The sequence below is a fragment of the Sorex fumeus genome, unplaced genomic scaffold, assembly GCF_029834395.1.
Source record: "Sorex fumeus unplaced genomic scaffold, SorFum_2.1 ptg000115l, whole genome shotgun sequence".
NCBI lineage: Eukaryota > Metazoa > Chordata > Mammalia > Eulipotyphla > Soricidae > Sorex > Sorex fumeus.
In genome coordinates this window covers 15,664,989-15,692,321 of record NW_026606172.1, presented here as the reverse complement: position 1 = coordinate 15,692,321, position 27,333 = coordinate 15,664,989, and the positions used below count along the sequence as shown (strand labels likewise).

Below are 27,333 nucleotides of genomic sequence, written 5' to 3'. Positions count from 1 at the left end.
CCAGAAAATTCAGAAACATAGCCAAGTTTTAATATAGTAAGTGAAGTTTCAAAGGCATAGTGGCAGCAGGACTAAACGCTGTCCAAATAAATGCTGGGCCTTGGCATGATGGCTCAGAGCTTAGTGCTTCATCATAAGATGCATAAAGCAATTTGCTTAATCCTGGATGCATAAATTTGACTTAGAGAAGCACAATTTGTAATTCAGCTGCCTGAATAGATGGATTTCTCCTGGCCAAGAAAGTGAGAATACTTAGAAGATTCTGAAAATTTGCGATACACTTCACTAACTTTTTTGGGGGGGGAGGTGTCTCATTTATAAAGAAAAGTTACACCTCACACTACATCTTCATTTAGTTTTGCTGGAATGAAGTAATGATAGAAAGGTATAGATTCTTTTTGGAATGTAGAGACTGTAAGATTTTGGTCACAATGACAGGGTAAAATTGAGTCAAGAAAGGGGAGGGAATAAGAGGCAAACATAAAATGATAGGAAGAAGGAAGAATTCACAGGATCATGTGCCTGATTTGATAGGCAAGATCTTAAAGAAATTAAACTTTAGAACTGGATTGTTACAGAGACTGGAAAAATAGGGAACTTTCTTGGAAAGGAAAGTGAGGAGTGGTAGAAGCCAGGGGAGAGATGTAGTATGCATTTTGAGTTAGTCAAGATTTGCATTATAATCTAGAATTCAAGTGACCTTCCAAACCAGGCCCAGAGCTTTTCTCAACTGGAGAAGTTAAATTTGAGATTGGACCCTTGTGATATAGATATGATTGCCAGTATTGACAGAGGGCATAGTTCCCTGTGAAACATATTGGAAAGGTCACAGGTCTAAAGCATGCACCTTAGGTAATGTTAACTGAGTGATAAATTATTAGATTTAATTTAAACATCTAGTATTAGTGAAAAGTAAAAAAAAGGTACTTAAAAGTTACCTTTTATAATAAAAGTAGCCAATAGTATATTTTTGATTTTAATGTTAGTCTCTTAAAAAAGGAATTGCATCCTCAGAAGTAGTATACTTATATAGAATATCAGATAATCATCAGATGACTCTAAGATTCAGACATCTAAAATAAAATTTTCTTTGTGACCTGCGGTAGCTGTTTATCATAAAACCCAACTTGTCAGAATTTGATGCAATGCACACTTGGCTATCAAAATAATTTCCTGCATTTGAGAAATATACCTTCTTATTCTCACCCACCCATCCTTATTCATATCTTTCACAATTGCTTTAGCGCTATAAATTTTCATCCCCCTGCCTGTCAGCATTTTCATTCCTCTCTGCATAATCCAGAATAATTCTGTGTGTTCCGGTCTTTTGCTTTGTCACAAGAAAGCATCGCATTTTGAGAATGAGTAGATGGAGGTTAAGTCCATGTCCGCATGGTAATAACCTGAGAAATCCAGAGAATGATGACTTTCATTTGATCCTTCATCTGATAAGGCTTCAAAGTAAATGGACTGAGTGGAAACTAATATTTTTCATAAATTTTCCTGAATCTGCAGCTGCTTTTTGAGAGACCCCAGGAATGATATGTCTCATATATTTTAGCAAAACATAATTCAAGCAGAAAAAGATCATTTAATAACTTTTTAAATAACTTTTTAAAAATTTTTATTGAATCACCGTGATATAGTTGCAAGCTTACATGTTTGGGTTACAGTTACACAATGATCACCCATCCTTCCACCAGTGCACATTCTTCACCACAAATATCCCCAGTACAAACCCCCTTTCCCACCCTCCCTCTGCCTAATTTTCTCCATACTCTCTCAACTATTGGGCATTGTTTTGCTATATAGCTACTAAGAGGCCATCAGCCATCATGTTTGGTCCTTTATCTACTTTCTGCACACATCTCCCATCTGGACTGATTCTTCCATAGTGATCCCTTCTCTATTCCAGCTGCCCCCCCTTTTTTTTTTTGCTTTTTGGGTCACACCCAGCAATGCACAGGGGTTACTCCTGGCTCTTCACTCAGAAATTACTCCTGGTGGTGCTTAGGGGACCATATGGGATGCTGGGAATCGAACCTGGGTCAGCCACATGCAAGGCAAATGCCCTATCTGCTGTGCTATCGCTTCAGCCCCGCCTTCTCCCCTTTGCTCATGAGGCAGGCTTCCAGCTATGGATCAATCTACCTGTCCCATATATCTACTATCCTTAGGTGTCAGCCTCATGTTATGTTGTTTTATACTCCACAAATGAGTGTAGTCCTTCTATGTCTGTCCCTCTCTTTCTGACTCATTTCACTTAGCATGATACTCTCCATGTCTATCCATTTATATGCAAAGTTCATGATTTCATCTCTCCTGACAGCTGCATAGTATTCCATTGCGTAGATGTACCTAAGTTCCTTTAACCAGTCATCTGTTCTAGGGCACTTGCATTTTTTCCAGATTTTGGCTACTGTGAACAGCACTGCAATGAACATATAGGTACAGATATCATTTCCACTGTGCTCATTTAATAACTTTTATGGTATCCTCATTTGCAGTTTACTCCATTCAAGAAAAGAGTGGGCTAGATTTCTGTTGTGTAAACAAAGGAAGTCTCTTAGCTGAATATAGCACTTAGTATTTTGGGGGGATGGTTAGCCATTACGTATTTCATGGTCATTTTGCTTGGAAATGAAAGACAATCCTAGAAAGGAAATTTTATTGTTTCATTTAATCACTTGTTTTTTTAAAGGTATTGACATGTATCCTAAGTGGACAAAAGTGGAGAGAAAGTAGACCCCCCAAATGAAAACTATTCTGATGAGTATGATAATACATATTCCCAGTCAGCTTGATTTCGACAATTCAATTTTTGAGTCTAAATTGAAGCAGCCTTGGCATGGCCTTGCTATAGATGCCATGTCACATTAAAATCACTCACAATTGTTAAAACTGAATCCAATCATTTTCTTAAGTAGTTATCTCAAGTTTATATCTATGTTATTTTAATGTAATGCTGAAGATGAGAGACAACTTGCCAACTAGAATTTTTTAGAATGTTCTAAACATTTTGAAAACCGATTTTATTATATGTTTAAGAGCTATTGGCAGCTGGTTAAACATGGCTTTTATTCGGGGGGGGGGGAGAGGAAGTGGTTGGTGAAGTAAACACTTTAAAGGTGAATTTTATTGTGTAACTATCAAATACCTCTTGCAGAAATATGCTTTTGTTCTATTCAGTTTGGTCAAGTGTGAAAAACCATTCACTCAGAATGTCAAAGACAAAGCAATCAGTACACATTGCATTCATCTAACTTTATAAACCTCCTTAGCTTCAAAGTTACAGACTTCAGAAAAGAAATTCCAACATAGCATTGTACACTATGAAGAAAACTGAATATAATAAAACCTTTCTCACCATTCAAGAGAAAATCTTTTTTATCTTTAGTATCACTATACACATCATTAACATGCTTTATTATTGCAAGAGGTCTGGTCTTATTTTAAAGATCAATCATTCCATAAAACTGTAATTTCAAAGAATAACACATTTATTTAAAGAAAAAAACATTATTTTGTTTTTCACCATCTGTTAGTAAGAATTAATTTCAGGCAGTGTTCTGTTAATATTTGTATTCCTGCCATAATTCTTAACATTTGTCCTTTTTTTTTTAGTTTGCCCACAAATTATTGTTTTGTTATATCCTTAATTCTTTTAAAACTTCTAATAGCAAAGCAAATAAGAAATACATGTTTTTAAGTTTTCATCATGAAATAGTTTCAAGATTTTATAAAGAAAATAAGCAGCATTGTTATAACCAAGTTCAATAAAATATTACAATGACAGATATTAAGCATAAATATTTTATTAAATTCCAGTGAATTGTAATTTGCAAGTCATTTCTTCAGAATGCCTAGACATTAATGCCTGGTACTAAAGTTCATATGTCTAATTTGTCATGAACCATTGTAGGAACATGCTTAGCTGTTGTATTGTTTTTCATCAAAATCTTGCTGGCTGTAATTCCATTGACAGGATAACACAAGTGATTTTTTTAATTGCATTTCTAAAATATACTGACCAAGTTCCTATTTCTCACTTTTAAAACTTGTAATACAACTTATAAGTATGATAATGGTGTAGAGTCATTGTAAAAAGTGAGTCTTTTGGGGAATAAAAGTAAGATTTATCATTGAATGACCCTGAATTTGATAGTTAGGGAGAGCCTAGAGTAGAATATCACTGTAGTGAGGCAGACTGCTATTAATTATATTTTTATATTTTATAGCTCTTACTTCTTTCTTGTTATAGGGAAACAGACTTATAGAAATATGCTGTGACATAGATCCTATTAAGAAAACCGTTGCCTTTTGGAAGGCAGCTATGCTAACCACTATACCACCAACGCAACCGTTGCCTTTTGAATAATACTAATGTTTTAACTGAGTGATTATTATGTGCTCAATATGTGCAAAAAATAGGTTTTCATAGCTATGCTATTGTTTGGTACTTTATTTTATAGAAATGCAGCTTGGGAAATGGTTTAAAATTTTCTTGATTTGCACTGTGGTTAAAAACCTGGACAAGAGTAATATTTTTGTTGTTGTTTTTTGGTCACAGTGGCTATGCTCAGGGCTCACTCCTGCTATGTTCAAGATTTACTTCTGGTGGTGCTTGGGGAACATGTTCAGTGATGGGGATTGAATTGTGCTAGGCCACATGAAAGGCAAATTCCTGAAAGCCATGTGCTACCTCTTTGATACAAGAGCATTTTTAAACAGAGCCTTCTTATTGATAAAAAAAATTATACTACCAAAGTTCAACTTTCTCAAACTCTCGTATTCACAAAAGTTGTACCTATTTTCTGAGGTGGCATCCCTATCTTCAGTCCTAATATTTCAGCATATGGTTTAATGATCATATTTTTATTTTTAATTTTAATTTTTACTTTTTGGGTAACACCCAGCAATTCTCAGGGGTTACTCCTGGCTTTGCACTCAGGAGTTACTCCTGGCAGTGCTCGGGGGACCATATGGGATACTGGGGATTTAACCCAGGTTGGGAGCATGCAAGGCAAATGCCCTACCCGCTGTACTATCGTTCTACCCATGATCATATTTTTAAAGATAACGTTATGATCAATGGAGTTCTTATATGCCAGTTTTAGCCATTGGGCATATATCAGATGAGGGAACAAACTTAAAAATCAGTTATTGTACACAATACTTGCTAACAATGCTTTTAGTATGCTCAGCTCTTGGCAGTTAAAATCTTTGGGTAATAATTTAGACATTATCCTTTGAAGAAATGATTCTGGATGGTAGTAACATCTTCAATTCTTGTTTTATTTTGTTTTGGGGTTACACCTGGTGGGTCAGTGGCCACTCCTGGCTCAGTGCATGCAAGAATCTGTGGTGCTTTGAATCCAATCCAGGTTTCCTTTGTGCAAAACATGCACTCCAGCTCAACCAGCTCTCTCCCCTTTAATTCTTTATTAAAATAAACTTGGAATGTATTAAATGGTAAATGAAGTTTACTTATGTCATTTTATCTCTATTTAGAATCTTTGAATCTCAATTTAGCTTTATAATGAAATATGTGAGGTTTGAAGACTATATATGAATAAACCAATTTATCAAAAACTACATTTTTAATAAGACTTATTGCTTATATAAAAATATTAGTGTTGGTGAGAATCATGTTCCCTATTACACTAAGATATTTGGTATTTGTAGTTCCAGAAATTAATGTTCTATAATGCTAACAATAATACTGTACTTGGAAATAGAATAGAGACACACAATGTTATCACCCCATTAGGAGTTTACGTAAATAGAATGTCATTTTCTGGAAACCCATTCTAATTTCCGCCAAATAAACATTGATGGTTTTTAGAGAATTGAATATTATTAAGCAATTTAATGAGTTTGAGATTGTTTCAGTCTATCATTTTTTGCAAACCAAATGCAATCTTAAAACCACATCAAAACATTTAAGTATGACAATAAGAAAGTAAATTTCAAAGACATCATGAAATGGAGATTTTTTTTTATTATTATTGTAAAGGAGATCTGCATAACCCATGAAAACCTCTGATTTGATGGTAAATCATTCTTTAAAGACTGACTTCAACCATGTTAAGGTGTAGCAAATTGATTTGAAATAATATGGATGAGTGTCCAGGTTAATACATCAGCTTTTCACGAATTGGTAGAAAATGAATTTCTAAAGTAGGAAATCATTCTTTATTTCTCTGGAGGAAATCACTTTTCAGAATTTACTGAAATATTTCTATATTTGTGGTTTCAACATTTCTCTTAAAAACTGAATGTTTATTTACATTGCTTTGATATTGGATTCTAACAAAAATGATTCCTGTCTTCCCCACAGATGATGATACACAATTACCTGGGCCTACCTACTCAGATCTAGTTAGTCTTTCAGTTCATTGAATGTAGATAGCCAGATATTGATCATCTAATGAAGACACTGGGGATCAGTGATGCTAGAGAGAAAGAAGGGGTAATGTGTTCCAGTTGGAATATTTTCAGCCATTTCTATTACGACTACGAAAATAATATGAAATGCAATTGGAAACTTTAGAGAATGTTTTTTTTTTCCTGAATGTGTTCAAACCTACTCCTAAAATAGCAACTTGCTCACTCTGAATAAGAATTTATAAAGGTATCAGAATAAAAATAATTAGGAATAAGAACGGAGGGCCAGTGTACCAAACTACAAATACTGTATGCAGGAAACTTCTGGGCACAATTTCTGGTATAAATGGTCCCTTGAGCACTAACAGGAGGGATTCCTGAGCACTGATCTAGATGCAAATATCCCTGGAGCACTACCATGTGGCCCTGTCCTACTCCCACCTCCCCGGAAAAGATTAACATTTGAGTAAATAAATTTATAAATAGTTATTAGCTAAGTTTAAATTTTAAGTAAAGGATATTTATTTTAAATTTCCATTCCTTGCCAGTTTTCTTTTGGTTAACATTATTTCTACAAACATGAATTTATTGGCATATGACCATAATTGGGTTGGAGCCATAGCACAGCGGTAGGGCATTTGCCTTGCACGCAGCCAACATGGCCGACCCGAGTTTGATTCCTCCGCCCCTCTCGGAGAGCCAGGCAAACTAATGAGAGTATCCCGCCTGCACGGCAAAGCCTGGCAAGCTCCCTGTGACGTATTCGATATGCCAAACACAGTAACAACAAGTCTCACGATGGAGACATTAACTGGGCTCGCTCGAGCAAATCGATGAACAATGGGAGGACAGTGACAGTGACAGTGATGACCATAATTTATAGAAATGTAAGAATGAGTTATGTCACATAAACTATCATTTAAGCAAAGGATTTATAAATTATTGCCAACTTTCATTGTCATGTTATAATAATTGATTATGGTACAGAAAGATCAAAAGCAAATATATATATATATACATATATATATTTCTTTTTGGGTCACACCCAGCTATGCTTAGGGGTTACTTCTAGCTCTGCACTCAGGAATTACTCCTAACAGTGCTTGTGGGACCATATGGGATGCCAGAGATTGAATCCAGGTCTGCCGCGTGCAAGGCAAACACCTTACCTGCTGTACTATTGCTCTGGCTCCGTAAAGGCAGATATTTCTGATGGGTGTGATAATACAGTGGTGAAGGGTCTGACCTTGCATGTTGTTAACACTGCTTCAATCCCCTCTACCATATGAAGTACCAAGAACTGCTGGTAGTGATTTCTGAGCATAGCACCTGATGAACACTGGGTGTGGTTTCAAACTAATAGAAAAACAAAACAAACAAAATGCAAACTTTCATTCTCTATACTCACATATTTATAGCAAACATTAATCTGTCATTCAAACTTTGCTTTGTGTTCATATAAATTGCTAGCCATTAGCTTCTCTTTAGCTGTGCCCATTATGATGTGATTGCTATAAAACTGTAATCATCTTGAGAGACAATGAACTTGTAGCGATTTTCTTTTCCATTTACCTGGATTCCATGGACAGGAAACAGCACTGTGAGAAAGTTAAGGCGACATCACATAATCATACATCAGTCTTCAGGAAGAATGAAATTCCAAGTGAAATGTAGATTTGAGATTTTCTGTCTTAGATTTTCAAAACATATGTAAGAAGTTGAAGTAACAGAGGATGAAAAGTTGTCCTGAAAATAGAAATTGGACTCATTGCAGAGACAAATATTTTTTGCGGAAAGAATACTTCTTGTCTCTTTCTTTTCATTTTTTACATCAAAAGTGGAAACTTGGGCTGAGAGTTCTCTGTTAGAATAATCTTCTGCTATTACCCAGGAAACTGGGTGATAGGGATTTTTGAATAACGTATTGCCACTAAATCTTTAAGAATCGAGTCTGACTTTCGTGTTTGTAAAGAAATGTCTATTGGGGCTGGAGGAGTAGTACAGCGGGTAGGGCTTTTGCCTTGCACACAGCCGACCCGGGGTTCGATTCCCAGCATTCCATATGGTCCCCTGAGCACTCAGGAGTAATTCCTGAGTGCACGAGCCCGGGGTAACCCCTGTGCATCGCTGGGTGTGACCCAAAAAGCAAAAAATAAAATAAAAAAAAAGTCTACTTGCCAATTCTCTTCCATCCACTTGAGCCATCTGTTTTATGACATCAAGAAGCAACATAGAAATGTAATGATAGATTGCTCCTATTTCTAGGTTCAATTTTGATATTCTGGATTTGATTTTTTTAAGTAAAAAGATGGCAGTACTGTGATCCCAAGGGTAAAAAGAGCATTATAAACTTATTGAGGACATTGCCAAATTAGATAATCACATGATTTTCAGTAAAACAGTCTTTATGTTATCCAAGCATTAGCTGTCTCACCAAATCCTGTAACAATATAAGACTGGAGGCCAGAGGGCAGGAGGAAGCTGGAAGAAAAGTGATTTTATAGTCCCATTCTGTTCCCTCACCTTCTGAGGGAAGTTTGCTGAAATTTAGTCTTCATAAAAATGTTAAGGAGGGGCTGGAGTGATAGTAGGGTGTTTGCCTTGCACACGGTCGGCCCGGGTTCAGTACCCAGCATCCCATGTGGTTCCCTGAGCATCACCAGGAGTAATTCCTGAGTGCAAAGCCAGGAGTAACCCCAATGCATTGCCAGGTATGACCCCAAAACAAAAAAAATACTTCAAGGATGAGAAAATTGTAAGGAGAGTTTTGCTGAGTAATTCCATTTTATTATAGATTGTCATAACTTACTAAGAAATATGTACAGCATTAGTTTGTGCCACTGAGGTATATTTCTTGCCATGGAAAATTTTTGAATAGAACTTCACTGTATCACTGTCATCCCTCTGTCAATATACTTGAGCAGGTGCCAGTAACATTTCTATTTGTCCCATTCCTGAGATTTTAACAGCCTCTCCTTACTCATGTATTCCAGTGATTTGGAAGCTCTTTCAGGGTCAGGGGAATGGGCCCTGATATAGTTAGTGGTTTTGGCATATCAAATACGACACAGGGAGATTACCAGACTCTGCTCGTGTAGGCCGGATACTCTCAATAGCTCACCAGGCTCTCTGAGAGGCATATATATATACATATATGTATGTATGTATGTATGTATATATGTGGCCTGAAGTGATAGAACAGCCGTTAAGGCCCTTGCCTTGCATGCTGCTGATCCGGGTTTGATTCCTCCACCTCTCGTGGAGAGCCCCGCAAGCTACCGAGAGTATCTCGCCCGCACGGCAAAGCCTGGCAAACTATCCATGATGTATTTAATATGGCAGAAAAATAAACAGTAACAACTCTCACAATTTGTTGTGAGATGTTACTGGCACCCACTTGAACAGATTGATGTACAATGGGAGGATAATGCTACATATATATGTATATATCTGTCTATGATTTGTTGCCTACTGTCTGAACTCCATCAAACATGGTGTGGTAATTATGAAAAATGGGTAGGAAGTGCGGCCACACGCTCCAGAAAGTGTCCTGGATTGTGACGGTGGTTGGGTAGTGGAGGTCAGCTGCCGGGGCTGGGTCCCTTGGGGCAAGGAGGGCTCTCGCCCATCCCATTCTGGGGCTCCCCGAGTGAAAACAGCCTAGCGTGGAGTCTGGATGAATAGAACTTATTTTGGTAAAATAAATATTATTAACAGCTTAGGTCTAGAGATAGTAGAGTGAGTAGGACACCTGGCAGGGTTCAATCCTAAGCACTAAATATTACAGAACCCTGAGCCCAGCCAGGAGTGATGATCCCTGAGCACAGAGCCAGGAATAAGCCCTAAGTATTGCTGGCTTTGGGACCCCAGAGCAGGAGGAAAATAATCATTGATAGATTACAATTCTTTTGAAAATTAATAAAATATGATTGACCTGGCCTCCCTAAATTTTCCCAGGCATAAAACTTGCTGCAAGATTTACATCTCGCAAGATTAATCTTCTGAAGAGATTAGTTGTTGTCAATGTGAAAAAAAAGTGTTTTCTCTTCTGGTGAGGGCCTTAGTTTAATTTGGTGACCAAACCAGGTTGTATTCAGGACTTACCTCTGACTCTGTGCTCACGAACCACTCCTGGCAGTGCTCAGGGGACCATATGTGGTGCCTGGGATTGAGGATTGAACCTTGTCATCTGTGTGGAAGACAAGTGTCCTAACTCCTCTACTATCTCCCCAGGCTTTCGGATGAGATATTGGAGGAGAAAGTTTTGAAAAGTATGCTTTTGTGATCATTTATAAGCAGGAAAATAAGATATATAGGATGTTCTCTACAAAGTCCTGTGATGTGCAATATTTTAAACCTGGTGAGACAGTAGTGTTCTGAATTCATCTGGCAAAATGGGGTACAGACGCATAAGACCTATGGTTAATAATCCATACTCTTTGTTTTGTGCTCTAAAATTTGTATTTTTTTCAGTTTTTAAATTTATGTTTATTAAAGCACTGTTGTTTACAAAGTTATTCATAGTTGAGTTTTAGACATATTATATTCAGCACCAGTGTGTACTTCCCTTTAACAGTGTCCCCAGGTTCCTCCCAGCCCCAGCTTGACACCTTGACAAGCACATTTTTAAGTTTGGTTGTTGAAGTTTGGATCTCATGATTTTAGTGTTGTTGACAATAAGATTAGGGTACTTAACTATACTCTTCCTTACACCATCTATGTGCTGGGGTTCTCTTGATCTCTGCCCCTGCTGCCTTCAGTCTGTCTCTTATTACTTTCCCCCTCAACTTCTTTCCTTCTCTGTCCTTCTCCCTCTATTCTGGGTTCAAAGGTTATCTGGTATTCTTCTTTATTACATTGCATTCTGTCTTACTGTGATAAGTTTTGAACCCTTCATTTTTCAACGGTGCTCTTTAAAACTCTCAGACTGAGAGAGAGCTTCAGGAACTATCTCTGGATGCATTAAGATTTGGTTCAGGAAATATCTCTAGATTTAGAACAAGAATAATAATCCTGACTTAATTAATCTTGCTAAATAGGAGATTTTGCAGAGACATTTACTTAAAACAGACATTGTAAATTTGAATGAGAATACATTATATATATGTATAGTTTATTAAGATGAAGAAAACAAGAGCTTAGACAGTCCATTAGAGCAGATGAATACATTTCACACACTATTCCTAATTTTGCAAGAATGTTCTTGTGTCTTTGAAATAGAAAATTGTGAAATGTGTTACTGAACTTAGCTAAATACAGGTATGTCTAATGTCTATCTAGTTCATGAATAAGACGTAAATATAAGGTAAAAGAAATGCTCTGTTTTTACTGAATGAGATAGGAGCAATGTATATTCAAACAAATGAAATGAAATCAACAAGTTCTTTAACATCCTTTATGATATCATGTAATTGAAGCCACTTCCTGAAAACAAAAATTATCTATAGCAGTCACTTCAAATGGGTAGTTACTAAGTATATAAAAACATATTTAAATACTTTTGTGAATTTTAAATTTACACCTCCAAACCTTGAAGACATAATAAATTACTCAATTTTATTTTTATGAAATATTTTACCAAAAAGCATTATATTATCATCATTTAAGAGTCTCCGTGAAGCAGGCATTACAGTGAATTATGCAAATTTGGATTCTAATAGCTATTCAAATATGCATTTGCATCCAACTGACTGATAAACCTGTGGAATGCTTATAATCTGTAGATCTGAGTGCTTGACCTTCAACAAAAAAAGCAGGCAGGAAAGGTGGCTTCTGAATTCCACCAATAATTACTTATGGACCTTATTCACTACAGAGAGCAACAATCCACATTTTAAGGAAATATCCCAGGTGATTCTGATGCAGGCATATATTCTGGTTATATTATGACTGGTTGCATACATCTAAATTATCTGATTAAAATATACTTAAGAAGAGGGTTTTGGAACTAGCATACTTGTGATAGGACAATTTTAATTTGCTTTTACATTTTTTAAAATTTTTAATGAAATTTAATACTATTTTGATCTTTTTTGTTTTGGGGATACACCTGGTGATGTCCAGAGGTTACTCCTATACTCAGGAATTACTCCAGGCAGAGCTCTGGAGACCATATGGGATGCTGGGGATTGAAATGAGGCCTATGGCTTGCAAAGCAAGCACCTTATCCACCATATTATATTTCCAGTCCACCTATACATTTTAGATGAAGTCTTGAATTCTATTCCTGCCTCTACTAGTTATTTGGCTATAGATCAATCACTGGAATCTTACTTTCTTGCACAGTAAATGTACATCCTTAGGACCTGGTGACTAATTTCATTATCTTTATTTGTAACAACTAAGGACAGTTGAACAAAATGGTTCAAATGAAAGTTTGAGTGTTTGATCTTCCAATTAATAATGGAGATATAAAAATGTACCCAGACTTGCTTTCAGCTGTGTGAAGCTGGAAATGCAGATAGTAATTGTGATTCATTATTTTACTCATATGGGGATTCTGTTTCTCATTAAATGAACAAAATGAACATTGCTGTCAAAGTACTCTTAATTTCCTCTGAAATCTGGAGAAAGCAGTTTTATAATCCTATATAAAAGAAATATGAGCAACTGAAATTATTAATAGAATTATTCATGAAAGTTATAGACAGTTGCTCCAGAGCAGAATTGGCAAGTTTTTTTTTCTGTAAAGAATCAAGAGCAGCTATTTTAACATTTTAAAGTTACAAATGATCTTTTGCCTTTTTGTCCATTCTTGTTCTCCCTACCCTTTTTGAAATCTCCTTCTCCTAACACCACTTTAAAAGTGTAAAAATATTCTTTGCTTAGGGCTACTAAAATCTGGTTAAAGCAATGCTTCTCAAACTTCAAAGTGAATAAACATCCCTGGAGAATTTTGTTAAGATGCAGATTCTGCTTCTCCAAGTCTTGGGTCCAGCCCAGCATCCTGCATTTCTAAATATGCCTTTGGATATCATAGCTTTGAAGTTAGACTGCTTCTTGGCACTTGACATGATGAACAGACCCCTCTACTGTTCAGATTTGAACCTCAATGAGTTTGATGGACATCTCAGTGGTTTCTTTTCTTCTCTTTTTCTTCCATTTCTTCTTTTTTTTCTTTAAATGCTTGTCCAATAATAGACTTGTTTTTGGTTCAATAACATAAAATAGCTTATTGAGTAGCAATTCTCTCATAATTAAATCCCAGAACTCTTTGGAAATTTGAGGAAAACTATGGTCTACATCATCACGAATATTTCTGACCCACAAAGAATTCTATCTTAATAAACAATTGCAAAGAATTTAAACTTCCCCATTTTAAGGAATACCTCTGCAGTAGTATTATATCTGAATTCAAGGACTATCAGAATTAATCACCTTAATTTCAATAACTACCTAAAATTTATTTTGTCTTTTGTATAATTTCATTGACAACTCTCCCCATGGCCACCCAGGATTCTGGGGGGCCTGGGACCTCTGGCCCAGCTAGTGCGGACTGGGCCATGGGACAGATGGTAGAGAAAACTAGGGCCAAGCCCTTTGATTGATCAGATGCCCTTATTCCATTCTCCCCACATGCCTGCCCCAGTCATTCTGAGCCTCCCATTCTAGTCTCACGCTGCCCCTCATTCCTGTCTCCTTCTGTCTCTCCTACTCATCTCTCGCACTACATCTCGCAGCCTGGACTCTTTCTCTCCACGTGCCTGCTCCTATATTCTACTACATTCTTCTCTCTCTGACCCCTTTGCTAGTCTCAGAATGGCTTGTCCTCAGAATGGCTCAATAAGGGCTTTATAGTTGAAGCGTCATTCCTGTGTTTTCTGCTATATTTGTTATTTCAACTTTTATATTTTATTGGATATTTAAATTTTGGTATGCTGTCTTTGGGTTCTGCAGTACTGTCCTCCCATTGTTCATTTATTTGCTCGTGTGGGCACCAGTAACGTCTCCATTGTGAGACTCCTTACTGATTTTGGCATATTGAATGTGCCACAGGGAGCTTGCCAGGCTCTGTGTGTGAGGGGGGAGGGGTGTGTGTGTGTGTGGGGGGGGTGATACCCTCTGTAGCTCCCCGGGCTCTCCGAGGGTGAAAGCAGAATTGAACCCTGGTTGGCCACCTGCAAGGCAAACGCCCTACAAGCTGTGCTATCTCTCCAGCCTGAAAGTGTATAATAGTTTTATTATTTCTCACAGATTTGTGCAATCTAACCCTGTCACCCTCACTGTCACTGTCCTCCCATTGTTCATCAATTTGCTCGAGCAGGCCCAGTAACGTCACAATTGTGAGACTTGATACTGTGTTTGGCATATAGAATACATCACGGGTAACTTGTCAGGTTTTGTCGTGCAGGTGAAATAATCTAGGTAGCTTGCTGGTCTCTCCCAAAGGGGCGGAGGAATCTAACCCTAATCAATTAAAAATTCATGCATCCTCTGCTTTTAGAAACTTCTTGATTCACCATTTTTCTTTTAAAAATAGCCTGTTGTCTCTAAGACAAGTACATCTGTACAGTATTTTTGCTTTTACATCTAAGTGAAAAGGTGAAGATAGCATTCAATGTTTTCCCACGGCCCTTTGAGGAACAGCTTTTGCTGGGGCAGTTTGGAGTGTCACTTCTAGGCTCTGTCCCCAGAATGGCTCAATAAGGGCTTTATAGTTGAAGCGTCATTCCTGTGTTTTCTGCTATATTTGTTATTTCAACTTTTATATTTTATTGGATATTTAAATTTTGGTATGCTGTCTTTGGGTTCTGGAGATATTCAACATTTTTTTCCATATAAGTGAATGGCAATTGATTCTCTACTTTAAAACATTTCTGTTTAGGAAATATTTCATAAGAAAGTATTTTATATAGAGAGAAAATTACATTTTCATCTGAAATTTCCCCTGATGCCCATAATAAAAGCTTCCCTAATTCTCTTTGATCATAAACTTCCAACCCCCACAATAGGCAATCATTTTACGTGTGTCCTTTGGATATTTATGCTTCTGAACATTTCAGAGCAATGTAGTCATGCAACTCCTAAAGTCTTTTGTGAAGAGCTACTTCACCTAGTCTGTGGTTTTCAGGGTTTACCTGGCCATCAGAACTTTATTTCATTTTTTTGTTTGTTTCTTTTAGAAATCACTCTTGGCAGTGCTCAAGGGCTACCCTTGTATCTGTGTTTGGGAAAAGTGAGCCGTTGTTTAAGTTAACAGAGACATTAAGAACAGTTAGTAAGTACATTAGAGACTTGGAAACAGAGAGTAGGTTATTTCACACTGCCAATCAGCAGACACCCTTAAAGTAAAAGTCTTACCAGTTTTCTATTCTGTTTTTTCATAGGCTGCCCTAAAAGAGCCGGAACAGCTTTATTCTACTCTTTCCTGTGGGTTTATTTTTGCTTGCCCTGAATCTATTCTATTCTTTCCTGGGTTAGATTCTATTCCAAAAGATCTAAATTGTGTTGCCCAAGAGACTATCCTAACCTTGAGGTTATTTCCCACTTGGAAGTAACACATGGGAGATTTCCCACATCAAAGAACCATGGTGCTTGAGAGATCCTTTGGGTGCAAGCCAAGGAACCCATGTCTCCCACTTGCAAAGTTCTTGCTGTGTCTGCTGAGCAATCTCTGGAATGATGCACTTCTTATTGATAAGTTTTATCCTACAGATGCCTCACATTATTATATATGGATTCGTCAGTTTATATGCATGTAGGGTTCTGTGTGGTTATTAAGAGTGCTACTGTGAGTGCCATGTTACATACATGTACAGGATTTTTTGCAGAAACAGTTCTTCATTCTCTAAAATGTAAAACTGGGATTAAAAATCACTTTGTCCTCTGAAAAGTCTTAGCATTGTAAGAAATTCTAATTTGTGTTCCAAAGTAGAAGCCATCTTCCATATTCCCACTAGTAAGGCATATTATTTTTCACTTTTCCTGAAATACTAGTTATTTTTCTTTTTTAAAATTATTGCCATCCTTGTGGGTATTAAATGTGTTTCTGTTGTTTTGACTTGAAAATCCCTAATAGATATGGATATTAAGTACCTTTTTATATTTGTATTGGCTATTTGTCCATTCTTTTTTGGGATGTCTGTTTCAATTACATGCTTACTTTTCATTATGTTATTTGCATTTTAGTTAAATGTCTTAAATATATTCTAGATATAACTCTCATGTCAGAGATTTTCTTTTTTCTTTATTCTGTTGGATTTGTATTTCTGACTTTTTTTTAAATTTGAGGAAGTTCAATTTATTTCTACTATTTTGTTTGTCATAATTTTGGAATCCTACACAATAAGGTTTCACTGAGTTCAATTATAGTTTGAAGTTTTACCAGTGATACTTTGATATCAGATGTACTTTTGAAAATTTTATTTTAATCATGAGATGAAAGTTAATAGAAGAACACAACTGACAAGGCTAAATTAGTCCCTGAAGTCCTACCAGGAGCATCCCCCATGCATAACACAGAGTAGTCCAAGAATACAACTGGATATTACCCAGAACTAAAAAAAAAAAAGGAAAAGCATCAATACATGACTTGAAGTCTTAGCAAATAAATTAGAATTAGTTTTTAGAAAACAAATATGGAATTCTAAATTATACTAGATAATTTAGGCATTTTTCCTTTCTCTTTCTTCCAAGTCTGATAATATTGCCAACATGATAAATGGTAGCTCTGCCTATATTCTAGGGACTTATCAATTGGGTCTCTTTCTTCAGTAGTTAGTTAAGTCCTCTCAGGGCAAGAAATTGATCTTGGTCCTCTTATTCCATGTCACTGGGTCCAATAAAAACAAAATCTTATTCTCCTTTTGCTTGAAAATGATTCACAGAAAGTTAAACCCAACTCACTGTGGATTAATAATAATTGTTTCATTCCACAAAGGATCTGGAATGACGTATGAAAGGTTTCAGAATCTAAAGAGTAAAGTAGAATAGTAGTTAGTACATTTTGCATAATGAATTATTTTAATTTGGCCAACGTGAGCCTAAATGAAGCAAAAGCAAAACACAAGGCAATGTTCAAGAGTGTTTCCTGTATGATGTTTTGCAGGATCTCGTCTTCGCCAGGAAGACTTTCCCCCACGAATTGTGGAGCACCCTTCAGATGTCATTGTCTCTAAGGGGGAGCCTACCACGTTGAACTGTAAAGCAGAGGGCCGACCAACGCCCACCATTGAGTGGTACAAGGATGGTGAGCGAGTGGAGACTGATAAGGATGATCCCCGATCTCACAGGATGCTTCTGCCCAGCGGATCGTTATTCTTCTTGCGCATTGTACATGGGCGCAGAAGTAAACCGGATGAAGGAAGCTACGTTTGTGTTGCAAGGAACTATCTTGGTGAAGCAGTGAGTCGAAATGCATCTCTGGAAGTGGCACGTAAGTGACCATAAAATTACATCATAAATGACTTATGCATTTGCTTCTAGACTCGTTTTTTTTACTAAGTTTTGATTGGTTTCTGCAGATTCCTAATATTTTTCTAATAGCTTTCTAATAGTTAGTTAATAGGCTCCTAAGAATGAAACTCAACACGATGCCTGCTTTTACTTTGCCTTCTCCAAAAAATAAAGAATAAAAAAGAGAGAAAAAATGGTTGAAGTAACATCAGGACAGAGTGTTGCAAACAAACATATCCAGATGAAAGTGTTGTTTAGAGTTTATTATAACATTAAAACAAAATGACAATGATGTAGGACATATTTGAAGTTTTAATTATTAAAGAGAATTATGATCGAGTAGTAAGTTTCCTGTGTTGTTTGGAAAGGTGGCTCAAAGGACTGGATAACGTGCTTCCTCTCCTGTTTCTAAGCTTATTTGATCCCTGGCATTGCAGAGTCCCCTGAGGTCCACTGGGTGTGACTCAGAGTGCCTTGCCAGGCATAGCCAGCTAGATATGACCTTACCCCCCAAACTGTCATAACATGAAAATTGTGTAACATGACATGAAATACAATACATACATTCACAATGAAACATATTTTTATATCTAGTTACTATGTATAATATAAATGTCTATATCATGTAAGATATGCATACTATATATATATATTTCTAAATCTAAGTTTACTTTTATTATGAATCTGTAAAGTGAATCTGCAAATTTTAGCTCCAGACTAAGTTTAGGAATAATTAACCTAGACATCTGAGAAAGAAGAGAATATTCCAGCAGTATTGGTCAACTATGCTTGCTCACTCACTTTTCCTTCCTTCCTTCCTCCTTCCTTCCTTCCTTCCTTCCTTCCTTCCTTCCTTCCTTCCTTCCTCCTTCCTTCCTTCCTTCCTTCCTTTCCTCTCACCCTCCTTCCTTTCTTCTCTCCCTCATTTTCTTCCTTCTCTTCCTCCCTCCTTCCTTTCTTTGAGACTATATCTTTTACTTCTCTAGGGAATGTTCATTCAGAGTAGCATCTGACCTACTATTGATAATCAGAAATTGCTAAGAACTTGATCTGTTTTTGATATTTGAGAATACATTTATCAATTATAAAGCTCAACAACTAGTGCCAGAAACTAAAGATATCAGTGCCTTGAATCTATTTGAATGCATATTTATTACATCATAGTTTGTCTTGCAAAGCTTGTTAAAAGAGGTAGCATATTATGTTTTCTGGTTTATAAGGAGGATTGGATGTCATAATTTTAAAACTACCATACGTGTTGTATATTATCTATTCTGAGTAGATGTTTTGTCTTGGATCACTTGTGAATAGGGTGATAGCAGTTTTCCTTTTCCTATAAGCTTGTCCTCTCAGCTTACTTATTGAATAAGTAGGTGTTTGTAGATAAGAAAGTTTAGTAAATTCAGGATGTATGAGTCTTATTATAGCTTATAAAGAATGCTAAATAACAGCCCATTGTGTTATGTTTCCAATTAATGTTGATATCTTAACTGCTTTAAAAGTCTTTTGATCTCTTCATTCCGAATGCCCTGCCGGTCTTCTTCCCATCCCAGAAAATGAATTGAGAAGTAAATACCAAATCCTGAATAAAAAAAAGTCTTTTGTTGAAGTTTGCAGTAAGATTTCTGTACTTAAACATAGGTATTTTTAATAACAAAACTTTTCTCACTGTATGCTCAAATGGACGCTATTCTCAAAAATTCTGTCTTTGAATTTACAATTTGTAAAATATTTGTTTAGTGTGCGTGTTTGAATTTTTTTTGTTTCATTTTGTTTGTTTTAGGGACATACCCATGGTGCATAGGAATTACTCATGGTGGGGTTGTAGGCAATAATTGGAATTCTTAGGGTCAGACGTGTGATGGCCATGTATAAGGCCCTCTATGCTATGCTATCAGTCATGCACTCTCTACCAGTATATATGGAACCCACTGATACTTAAAAACCTGTAAATGTCAGGGCTGAAAAGGGTACAGCAGGCAGGGTACTTGACTTGTATCCTTCCCCTCTGGGTTCAATTCCCAGCATCCCAAATGACCCACATGAACACAAACAGAATGGTTCCTGAGTGCAGAGCTAGGAGTCATCCCTGAGCAATGCTGGGTTTAACTGCCCCACCAAAAGAAATCTAGATGTGTACTGAGAAAAGTCTAGATAGATTTTTATAAACCAGTAGGTTCTTAATAGCAACATTAACTAGTGACATTAGAACTGTAGTTAACAGTTTCACTTTACACTAGATTTCAGGATATCTCCTTATAATTAGCTTTAAAAATTAGTTAAATTAACTGTACCTTAGTAAGACTTGAATGCTCACTTAAGTTCTCTCTCAAATGCAAACATTTGTAGCTCTTCCACTTTCATTTTGAAATATTTTCTTTCTGGGCTCCCCAATAATTTGTAAGATTTCAGTATCAAAATCTATTGATTGTTTCCCTCAATGGATATAATTATAGTAAATATAACTGGATTTATTCTCATAATTTTTGATAAAGTAAAACCCAGGATGCTTATGTAACCAAAATTAAAACTTGGATAGTTCAAGATCAAATTCTGATTCTTCAAATTTTTGGTTTAGGGAGTGGAATTGTATTAGAGAATGTACTGTAGATGAAATCTGGTGTGTTTTTATAGTTTGTGTTTTATAATTGAAAGTGCTTTTTACCTACATAAGTATATCCTATTTTTCTCCAAACATTAGATTTGTTAATAATGCTCTTAATACACATGAATTTTGCAATTTTATCCTATATAAAGGATCACTTGTCTTTTTAAATCAAACTGATTTAGGAAAAAGAAATTAAACATTCTTTTTGTGGGTAATATGACAGTAGCATTTTTTATTTTAAAAGAAATGAGCTTTGATAAATGCTAAAAATAGTTCTGATCTAGAGAGGAAAACAAGAGAGCTTCTAAATTGAATTTAGCTACTGAATGAAATTCTTTCTTCTAATGCCATGTCAACAGTTCATGCCATTTTGAGACACTACAAGATTAAATAATGTACATTTATATGCTCTTCATCTCTTTCAAATTAGCCTATCCATCTTCTGTCTCTTCTTATGTGGTATATTTAGTAAAACTATTTAATTTTGAAAGTTTGGGAAAGTTATCGCTGGTATTTAATACTATTGATAATCAAAATTTATATTTATAAAATGATAGAGAAGCAGCTATGGATTGAGTAAAAGTTTGGCCTCATAGTTTAGAACACATGAGACAAATATTTAATTTTCGACAGTTTTTTTTATCCATTATAATAAAGTATAGAGTCTGAATATTTTGAAGGCTTCATGCAACCATATATGAGGTTGATCAGCATTGGGAATATGGACATACACTCTCTTTTAGGACTCAGGATTTTGTTATGCAAAATAAGAATCTATAAAAAAGTAAATTATTAGGTTAAAGGGGGATATATATTATCAGTGATAAGAATTTGTTTTATAATATGTAAAAAAAGTAGATGTTAGACTTTAAACTGAAGATCCTGATGAAGATTGAAAAGAGGACATGATTTGAGTCATATTTAGCAGGCATAAATTATATACAGCTATAGCTAATTGAGGGAAATAGAAAGCAATTTCTATATTTAAAAAGTGGCAGACTGACTGGAAAGATAGTGCTGTCATTCATGCATATAGCAGATACAGGAAAAACAAGAGTGTACCAAGAACAGGAAAATAATCATGCTTTTGAGACATTCTTATTGTTGGTATTATTTAATATAACAGTAAGATAACTATGTAAAAACATTCTTATATTTCTTTAAAAACAATAATAGTTACTGGAATGGAGAAGATAGGACTTTTCCAGAGCAAGTCCTTGCCGTGGTACTTGCAAAAGAAAATTTAATTGCTCAGACAGATTTTACCTCTTCCTTAGTGCCAGAAGTACTAAGGAAGAGATAAAATTACCTGTCAAATGAAATACTTAAAGAAGTATCATGCTGATGCAGAAAGCTTAGTGGTATCATAATGATAGTATAGAGGCATTACAATAGCTAGAAAAATGACTAAACAATTTTAAGAATAATGAAGTGGTTGAGGACCAAGAAGATAACTCAAAAGTGTTATGTACTTTGATATCAAAGCCCCAGATTTGATCCCTGGTACCTCGGCATCATCAGGAATGTACCCTGCGGATGGTTGGCAGTAAAAATGTAACATATATGTATGACAATATATACATGTTTATACATATTTACAAATGCATACAATAATATAATCTAGGAGTTAAGAAATCATAGCAACCAAACTATGTGGTAAGGTTGGAGTGGCGAATGCCCATTCTTTTGAGAATAGTCTATGGAAGAACCATAATGGGGTATGTGGAAGACTACCCCTTTTTCTATGACCCATTAGGATGAGAACCTTTGTGTTGTTGTTGTTGTTGAGGTTATGCTCTGTTTTGTTGGGACAACTGAAGAATACCTCTAGCTACAGCACAGTGGCTGCAGAGATAGCACAGCAGGCAGGGCATTTGGCTTGCATGTGGCCGAGCTGGGTTCGATTCCTCCGCCCCTCTTGTAGAGCCCCGCAAGCTACCGAGAGTATCTTGCCCGCACAGCAAAGCCTGGCAAGTTCCCCGTAACATATTTGATGTGCCAAAAACCGTAACAAAGAGTAACAACAAGTCTCACAATGGAGACGTTACTGGACCCGCTTGAGCAAATCCATGAACAACAGGAGGACAGTGACAGTGACAGCACAGCGGGGATAAAAGTTGGTGAGACCCACTTGACTAGGCGATTGAGAATATGTTGGTGAGTAAAAAACAAATACATAGCATTTTACTATGACATGATCACTGATTTGATTTTTTAAAGAAGATTGTTCTGAATCCTATTTGCTCCAATTTGGTTTTCATCTTTATTTTTAAAAATTGGAGCGGGTTGCATCAGCCTGTTCTTTAGCATACTTTGTTCCCTTTTGTTTACTAAAAATACTTTAGTGCTAAGTAACAGAAGTATAAAATGGCAGGCCAAAATTGGGGTATATTTGAAATCACTTATCTCTTCTGTGGTCTGATATTTGTACCTTGATTTGGAAAAAAAATAGTGGGAGGGATAAAGGAGTCCAGAAACTAATTTTTCAGATCATTTGGACCTCAGGAGAGATCTTTTGGTAGAAAGTGATTTTTATATATTTAGAAAACAAAATTGCAGAACCCACAGCAGGATACCTGGCACTGAAGAAATGAATACTTGGTGGTTCGGTGGGGCCCGCAGGAAACCTGAGCCCTGGCTGGTGTTGCTCTGATTGCACATGGGGCAGCAGCTCCCACGGTGGGAGCACAAGGGCACAGAGGCCCTCACACGTATGGGGAGGCCTGTGCTCTCTCCCTGGAGATGGCAGCTGTAGCCTCAGGTGGTAAATATATGACAGCAGCTTGATCTATCGACCAGGGTAAGAGGGGGTTCTGGCCTAAATGAAAATTCATGAAAAATTGATGAAGTCCCCAGATTATCTTTTTTCGTTTCCTTTTCTCAGCACTATGCCAGTGTCGAGAGGAGAGATTAAATGCAGGCTGAATGTGCTAATGGCAAGTGGTTGTGGTTCAAAGTTCATGGGCCACTTAAGAATGGGACTTCCAGCATGTTTCTCCCATCCTGGGAAGATCCTCCCAACACCCTTTATTTGGTGCTCCCTTCTCTATCTGAGCTGCCTTTTCCCCTAGCATGTGTGGCTGGCCTCCAAGCCATGGAGCAAAATTCCTGGTACTAATCTTGGCCATTCTTGGGTGTTAGTCTCCTATTTTGTTACTTTATGTTCCCCAGATGAATGCAGTATTTCACTTTAGTTTTATGTATATGTAAACCAAAAAATTACTTTATGTATACTTTCATAACAAGAAAAATATAAAATCTCTTTAAATGTCTTCCAACATGTATTAAAATTATGTGTACATAATTGAAACTATGGTTTAACTTTTTGTCTTCTCTAGGTTTTATATACAAGGGATACTTGATTATGAAGGTAATAAACACTCAAACTTTAAGAAAAAAGAAAAAAGAATGGGACTTCCTTTGTTCCCTCCCTCCCTCCCTCCTTCTCTTCCTCCCTCCCTCCCTTTTCTTCTCCTTCCTTCCTTCCTTCCTCCCTTCCCTTCCCTTCCCTTCCCTTCCCTTCCCTTCCCTTCCCTTCCCTTCCCTTCCCTTCCCTTCCCTTCCCTTCCCTTCCCTTCCCTTCCCTTCCCTTCCCTTCCCTTCCCTTCCCTTCCCTTCCCTTCCTTTCCCTGCCCCACCACCAACCCACCTCCAAGAATGTGTTCAGGGTTTACTCCTGGCTCTTTGCTCAGGTTGACCCCAGGTTTTGAATAGGGTCATCTCAGTGTAAGGCAAACACTTTATCCTCTATTCTGTATCTATGGGCTATTTCTTTTTTCCAATCGTTTTTTTCCTTTCCCTTCCCTCTCTCCTTTCTTCCATGGCCCCTCCCCACAAAAGGCAGTGCTCAGTGCTTGCTCTTGGTTCTTTGCTCAGGGATACCCCAGCAGGCATTGATTGCAGTCATCTTTGTGCAAGGCAAACACCTTACCTTCTATTTTGTCTCTCTTGTCCTTTCTTTCTTCCAATTCTTCTTTCCTCCTTCCTTCCTTCCCTCCCTTCCTCTTTCCCTTCTCTTCCTCTCTCCCACTTTCTTCTTTTTCTTTCCTTATTTCTAAAACAAAACAAAAACTTTTCAGATTAATTGCTACTTACTTTTGCTAAAAATAAAGCACAATTAAGTAGTGAAATATTTAAATGTTGGCTCCTTTCTGCTCAAAAGAGAGAACAGATGTGATTCATAATTCAAATGGGGAACTAGAAATAGATTGAATTCCATGACTTCGGGGCGATTTCTTTCTTTCCTTTTTCTTTTTGTATCAAGACTCATGCTGCAAGAAAGTCATTTAGAGAAGAGAAAGGTCTTGCATTATTTATAGGTCACAGATTGCTAGAATAGCAAAGCTATGGAACACTCTACAAACATAATGATCCTGTTTGCTTTAAATCCAAAACTGAATTGATGTTTTACCTGTACAGGAATAAAGCTTACAGAAGTAGACTGACTTTAGTAGCAGAGGTCACAGGTGGCATTTAAAATGAACAGAAGTTAAATTGTTTTCTTGATTTTTCTGAGTTAATAAACAGGAGACATTTTATTTATTAAATTATTTTTATTAAATTCATATTATCTTGATATTTTATAAAGACAGATGATCAGTTAAATTGCAAAATATATGCTGATTCAAATAATGCTTTTCTATGAGAAATTCTGTGCAGGTTTTTATGTGATGTATTTTATATTGTCTATTTTATATTGTCTTAAGTATCTACCCAAGAGTGAAATTGCTCAGTTATTTAGAAACACTCTTGAAGTTTTTGAGAAACTTATATTTAACTTTTGAGCATAAATTAATAAAATGTATTTTAGTGCTGTTGAATCAACTCTCCTCAAAATACTTAGCATAGCCAATGAGCATTGCCAGATTTGATAAATATTATCAAATCACTGGCATTATACTTCCTAGGTTCATATTTTAAAGATATATTTAATTGATAATCACTGTTGTTATATTTTGTAATTGAATTTAATCAGGTGTGAATTGGTATAAAAATTCTGAAATCTCAATCTCATCAATTTACATAACATAAAAGTTATATCTGTGCATGCTGACTTTGCCCCTAACAAAATTGGATATTTGTAATTAGATCCTTTATATCATTTGAGTTTCAGGGATTAATCGTTACCTAAGTCTCATGTGTACAAGACATACACTTTTCAGGGAGTCACATTCTTTGTCCTTCTCTCATATTTTTATTTGTCCTGAAATCAGATGCTGTTCTTGCTTTAGGTGAGATAGTGCTTTGCTTAAGGAAAAATGTCCATTGCTTTTCCTGTTTCCATTTTACTTTTTATTTTAAATGATTATTATTATTTTTTTAAGGTGGAACATTTAGTGTTGGAATTCGAGAGAAGAGAGATAGTATAGTGGGTAGGGTATATTCTTTGCACGGGACCAACCTGGATTCCAACCCCAGCTCCACATAAGGTCCCCCAAGTCCTGCTAGAAATAGTACTTGAGTGCCCTTAGCACATTGAGGTATGACCCCTAAGACAAAGAAAGTTCAAAAATATATGACTTAACAGTAGAGTTCTGGATTTAATCCTTGACATGAAAGGAAGGAAGGGAGGGTGGGAGGGAAAGAGGATATTATAATACAACATGATGAAGAAAACCCCATGATTTTTCTTAAACAGAGCAAATATAAAACAACCATATGAGGAAATCTTTTTTCTGATGTGTTTTTCTTTAAAATAAATCACCTCAAAGTTTTTATGATTTAGTTTCAATCATAAAATGATTGAGCATCCATCCATCCACCAGTGCACATTTTCCACCACCAGTGTCCCCAGTTTTTCTCCCGCCACCCCCACCCCACCTACCCACCCTGCCTCTATAATGGACAATTTCCTTCTTACTTTCTCTCTCTACTTTTTGACATTATGGTTTGCAATTCAGATACTAAGAAGCCATGATGTTTGGACTTTTATCTACTTCCGGCACATCTTCAATGCTGAGTGATCCCTCCAACCATCTTTGGCTTAGTGAACCCTTCTCTATCCCAGCTGCCTTCTCCCCCAGCTCATGAGGCAGGATTCCAGCTGTAGAGCAATCTTCCCGATATATATATATATATATATATATATATATATATATATATCCTCTGTGCTGTTGCTCCAGCCCATGTGTATATGTATGTAAATAAAAAGCACTAGATAGCATGTTGTTTATCCTTGAATATCCCATTTTGTAGAAGTGTAATGTTATGTTTCCTCATTGCTAAAACAGGTGGCTCTTTTCGGTATTGGTATACTTGTTCTTTCCATTTTTTTTAATCATTGAATTGGTTCTTTCTTTTATGTTCTATGTCCCAAAGAAAAAATGCTCCAGGGGCTGGAGCGATAGTACAGTGAGTAAAGTGTTTGCTTTGCACGCGGCTGACCTGGGCTCGATTCCCAGCACCCCATATGGTCACCTGAGCACTGCCAGGAGTAATTCCTGACTGCAAAGCCAGGAATAAACCTTATACATCACAGGGTGTGACCCCCCCAAGAAAAAGCAAATAAATAAATAAATAAATGCCCCAAACCACTCATTTCATTCATTTCTTAATCTAGAGACTTCTGCACTCTGCCTGGTCACTGGATTACAAGTTTTTAGGAAACAATTTAAGAAAGTGATATTGTACCCATCTTAAAGTGGCCTCTGTAAATGCTATGAAGTTCCCTTTCTTCTAGCCTACACTTTTTTGTCTATCAGTAATTTAGAGTCTGTAGCTTTTGGAGAGAAGTCAAGCCAGGACTCAAAGAGAGGCATAATATGTACAACAGACATCAGTGTAGCTAAACAGGTATCCTTTAAAATTAAAAAAATACATTTATTTTTTTTTGCAGAAATTCTCTCACGTAAGTTGGCTTTTGGTCACTTATTTTGTTGTTGATCTAATTCTCTTATAATTCATTATCAATAAACCACCCAGAGATCCATGCTATTTATTAGGAT

At 36.5% G+C, this 27,333-nt stretch overlaps 1 protein-coding gene across 5 annotated transcripts in view; it reads left to right on the top strand.

Moving 5' to 3' along the window:
- ROBO2 (roundabout guidance receptor 2) overlaps positions 1–27,333 on the top strand; it is a 641,887-nt gene that overhangs the window by 50,800 nt on the left and 563,754 nt on the right. For all 5 annotated transcript variants that reach the window (XM_056135437.1, XM_056135436.1, XM_056135440.1 and 2 more), the window contains exon 2: positions 17,435–17,761. In XM_056135437.1, coding sequence (XP_055991412.1) covers positions 17,435–17,761 — 327 coding nt within the window. The remainder of the gene's footprint in view (positions 1–17,434; positions 17,762–27,333) is intronic.